The following is a 4,879-nucleotide window of genomic DNA, read 5'->3' as shown; positions in this document are numbered from 1 at the left end:
AAATGCCTAAACAGAGGTTGTTAAATAAATGGTACATTGGTAAAAATGCCTCTGAAATGTTTATTCCCCCCAATGGCCTTCAGCTGATAAGCTTTTGGATCATTTTAATTGTAGAATTACAAGTGTAAATGACATTGTTGCTCTTACAAGGATGAAAGTGATCACTGCCACAAAGAGAGCGCCATGGAGAAAAGCCACACTTGTAAGAGTTCAATGAGAATGTTAAAAAGCTTCAATGAGAATGTTGAAAAGCTGATCAGAGGTGTCGGAAAAAAAAGTCTGAGATCTCAGTCTGAGGATTCATAATCTGGAGCTGAGAAAGGCAAGGCGATCATTCCTTTCTGACATCAATGTTAAGAACAGCAATAATGTTTGTGCTTTGTTACAGTTGACAGACTAACTAATCCTCCGTGTCAGTATCCCCAGAACTTCGATCCAGCCAGGATTATATTTGCTTCTTCCTTTACTGATAAAATTTAGAAAATCAGTCATTCAATTCTTTCATGCCAGCGGCAGGACATATGTCATCTTTGTGTGCACTCAGAGGAGACATAATCACTGTGACACATTTTTCTCCAATCAGTCCTAAAAACCTTGCCATCTGAAAACCACTTCTTGCAATCTTAACCTCCTGCCAAGAGGGTTTTTCAAGATACATGGCTTCAGATGATTTACAGATTGCAAACATGCCTCTGCTTTCACATGTCCTCCCTTCGATTCATCCAGCTACTCCTGAAACAGAAAGGCTTGGACTTGTCACCCGTAAGGAACAGGTCGATATGAAGCCTAGATTTTAGAAAAAGCTGTCTGTCAACAATTACACAACTTCCTAGCACTAAATAATTAATTTTGTCTGCCACTTATGTTTTTGGCCACACCACAGTGCTGACACTGCTCTAGTTAAGGTCTGTAATGACATCTGCTTGAACACAGTTAATGGCAACATTTCAGTCCTTGTACAACTAGATCTCAGTGTTTCATTTTACACAGTCAACCATAACATCTTACAAAAAGGCTGACTTTCTGACAATGCAGTTACTTGGTTTGAATCCTATTTAAATGACAAGGACTATTTTGTGTAACAATAAACTACACTAAACAACAACCAGCAGGATTCCCAAGAGGCCACTGCTGTTCAACATCTAAATGCTCTGACTCACTCAAATTATAAGAAAACAACAAAATATGAACCATAGTTCTGCTGATGACACAAAATTACGTACCTAAGAGACTATAGTCAGATCCAAACTCAAATGCATTGATCAAATTGAAGATAGGATGTTGCAGAATTTCCTTCAGAGGCAAGGAAGAAAAATTAAAAGGCAGCAATTAGCTTTGAACAGCTGAGCTCAAAACCAGTAATAAATGCCAAAAATCTTCTTGTAGTTATGGACTGTGACCTGAATTTTAAAAGTCATATTAAGACAGTTGTGAAGTCGACCTTTTATTACTTTCAAAACATATCAAAGGATGGATGTCATGGCAGGTTTTTTATAAAACGTGTCCATTTATCTTTAGTTAGACTGTCCTTATAGGTCTTCCACAAAAGTCCATCAGACAGTTGCAGTTAGTCTCAAGTCTGCTTCAAAACCAAAAAAAAAAAAAAAAAAAAAAAAGGATCAAATAACGCCAGGCCTTAGAGCTTTACACTGCCTTCCTGTCCATCAAAGGATTAACTTTAAAATGCTGCTGTAACTTCATAATGCATTTAATAGTTTGGGGCCAGAACACTATTCAGTCATAGTGGTCAAAACTACTTCCTGGAATTAGTCAGAACTAAACTTTTTTTTTTTTTTCAATTGTTTTGTACAGCATTTAAGCAAGTAGACTGATGTTCTGGATGCTGTGCTCTGCTGAGCAAATCTATTTTGCCAAGGGGAGCTTTTATAGATATAATGATCCCCTTGTATTTCTGGATTCTTATTTTAGTTTTTTATTTGTTTTGGATTATTGTTCGTATTACCAAGTTTATGCAACTGGACCAGACTGGAGAGGACAGAAGAGGGACAGAAAGAGAACAGAAAAGAAAGCAAGAGAAACACATAAATGCATACATGTATATACACAAACTGTGGTGGAAAATACTCTGGCCTTATACATACCCACTTACATACATACACACACACACACACACACACACACACACACACACACACACACACACACACACACACACCCACACAAGCCAGCTCTAGATGCATGGTCCCTGCAGAGAACAAAACCATTGACTTTCAGGAGCACCAGAAAGTAGCAAGATCAATCAGAAAGACAGAAAGAAAGCTACCTGCTGCTATGAATGAACTTGCTGGATGACTCAGTGACTGTGACACAGGCTGAACATTCAGAGTGGAACGTGTTTAGAGAAGAGTGATCATGCCAATTTGACCCTGGCCACCAATAAGCAAGAGGCAGGCCAGGAGAACCCAGAGACCTGGGCAACCAGCAGTCACCCCCAAGCACAGACGCCAACCACCGCACTCCGGAGCCAGCCATGCATCCACCCAGGAGGAGGCAAAGGAGGGCCCCAGCTAGAGACCCCTGCAGTCAGGGGGAACAGGCTCCAGAAGGCCCCGACCTCAGAACTAAACTTGGAAGACAGTGCTTAGTTTTTTGTTTTTTTTTTCTTTTTTGCTCCTCACATGTGGCACAAACTCTCAGAAAACTAGTGTTGTAGCTGAAACTCAGCAGTTTAAGTGTTAAAATGTTCTGTATTAGTTTTGTTCAATCAAATAACTTCATCTACTTTATTCTAACATTTCTGTTTTATATTAAAATTATTTTTAACATGCTTTTTTTTAATGCTCCCTGCACACCTCTGTAATTTTTTTTAAATGAAATGCGTTATACAACTAAACTTGCCTCTCCTGAACTCACCTTCAGTGGAGCTCTACTATTAGATTCTTGAGAAAAAAAGTAAATAAATACATTAATTTTTTGATAAAAAAAACAAAACATAGATTTGTTTAGGTGATCAAATTGTTATAGATGCCTCCTAATCAGTGTTTTTCCTTTCTTTTTCATTTTTTAGATGAAACTTGCCAAAAAAATAAACAAATTAGAAAAAAGACCTTTGTTCTGTAATCAATAATTATTTAATATTAGTATCAAGCAATGGAGCAGGTTAATGTATTGTATACATATATTTCAGTTAATATCTAAATGCAAACCAGCAACTAGAAGGAGATCTGTCTTTGATGCATCTGTCTTGCAGCTGTCAAAAGGATGTGTAAGGGTGAGTGTGCATGTATTTGTGTTGATATGTGTGTCAACAATGGATATTTGGACTTAGAACAGCTGCTTCATAATCACAATGAAAAGCACGTCTATTCAAAATCTCTTTGTGTCAAGTAGAAAAGATGCAAAGCTGGTTCATTTTCATACCAAGCCAAATCCCTTTTGCTTTGTTTCATGTTGTTTTGTCTTTTCTCCCTTCCTTTTTCTGCCACAACAATAATTTCTCCTCATCACATCAACACAGTGAACGTGAAAAGTTGAATACATATAAATGAATAATTTCTTTATAATCATCACTGAGTCATCATCATTTTCTCTCTCAAGTTAGATCCAAATCTACATTAAATAGGCGTTTGTAAGCAATCATTTTTTTATTAATATTTTTTGTGTTTTCTTTATATGAGGTTGCTCATGATATCTCACTGGTATGTCACCCTTTATTCCAAATAAAATCAAAGGATTTTTTTTCATCCAACATTAGCTTGGATTTAACAGCATGAGCAGATGTCCTTGATGAAATTACACTCAAGCAGATAATGATCCAGTTGGTTTAGAAAACAGATTTAAATGTTAGTCTTTGTGCATTTTTGTCCATTTTTTTTTTTTAACCAGAAAGAATATGCTTTACAAATGAAGCATAATTGATACATCCATTAGCATCTTCTTGTCCAGCCATCAATCTGTCCACTTCGTCTTCTGTCATCCTCTCTCCAAGTGTTGCCAGCACATGACGAAGCTCTGCTCCCATGATGGTGCCATTGCCTTCCTTGTCAAAAACTCTGAGCCCTTCTACAAAATCCTCAAAGTTGCCCTGATCTTTGGCCCGGGAGATATGTTGCAGCATTGGCAGGAAAGTCTCAAAGTCCACCATTTTAGTGCTCATGTCTTCTGGCCGTGGTTTCCCAAGCACTTTCAGCACATCTGCATTGGTGGGGTTCTGGCCCAGAGCCCGCATCACATCCCCACATTGGGCATATGTGATCTTCATTTCTCCAGTTGGAGTGCGGTCAAACAAGGTGAAGGCCTCCTTGAACTCCTCAATCTGGTCAGCAGTGAACTCAACAGTGATGCTTTTGGGGTCAAAATCAGGCTCCTTTGGTGGTTCAGGCTGGGGTTCTGGAGTTGGAGCTGGCTTAGCAGATGGAGCTGCATCTTTCTTAGGTTCTGGCTTTTTAGGCTCAGGTTTCTTTGGTTCAACCTTCTTCGGTGGCATCTTGTAGATATGCAGGTGGACTGATATTTGCAGAGAAGCAATCGAGAGTCTGAGCAGACTGGTAGTTATTCCCAAGCTCAAAGGGAACCTCCTCTTCTCAAGTTTTTATATGTGCTTTGTCTAGGGAGCTGGGCAGCAACTAGAAACAGCACACTATAAAAGGAAGAAACCTAAAATAGATTCTAAAAGCAAGTGATGTCATCATTAAGTATTGTTCTCAGCTGCTGTCATCTAGCCGACAGTGCTATTTGTTGTCATTAGTAAGGGTCCAGTTGCATTATCCCAAAAATGCTCTGTCCCTCTGATGGACAAAGGGATTACAGTGCCCTAGCCAGTGATCAGCCCATGAGGGAGAGCAATAAAAATAGCTTGAATATAAAATGTTAAATGTCCAGGTATCCCTGCCATTTGGCATCCATTTTATTTTTCGGT

At 38.7% G+C, this 4,879-nt stretch overlaps 1 protein-coding gene across 1 annotated transcript; it reads right to left on the bottom strand.

Annotated features, from left to right (window-relative positions):
- Positions 1–3,188: 3,188 nt before the first annotated feature.
- Positions 3,189–4,506, bottom strand: LOC306768812 (myosin light chain 3). Its single transcript, XM_079257260.1, has one exon. It carries the CDS (start codon positions 4,445–4,447, stop codon positions 3,839–3,841), a length of 609 nt encoding a protein of 202 aa, XP_079113386.1. The 5' UTR covers positions 4,448–4,506; the 3' UTR covers positions 3,189–3,838.
- Positions 4,507–4,879: the final 373 nt, after the last annotated feature.

The sequence above is a fragment of the Telmatherina bonti genome (genome assembly GCF_933228915.1).
Source record: "Telmatherina bonti genome assembly, chromosome: 17".
NCBI classification, from domain to species: domain Eukaryota; kingdom Metazoa; phylum Chordata; class Actinopteri; order Atheriniformes; family Telmatherinidae; genus Telmatherina; species Telmatherina bonti.
This window is presented reverse-complemented; position numbering and strand designations above follow the sequence as displayed.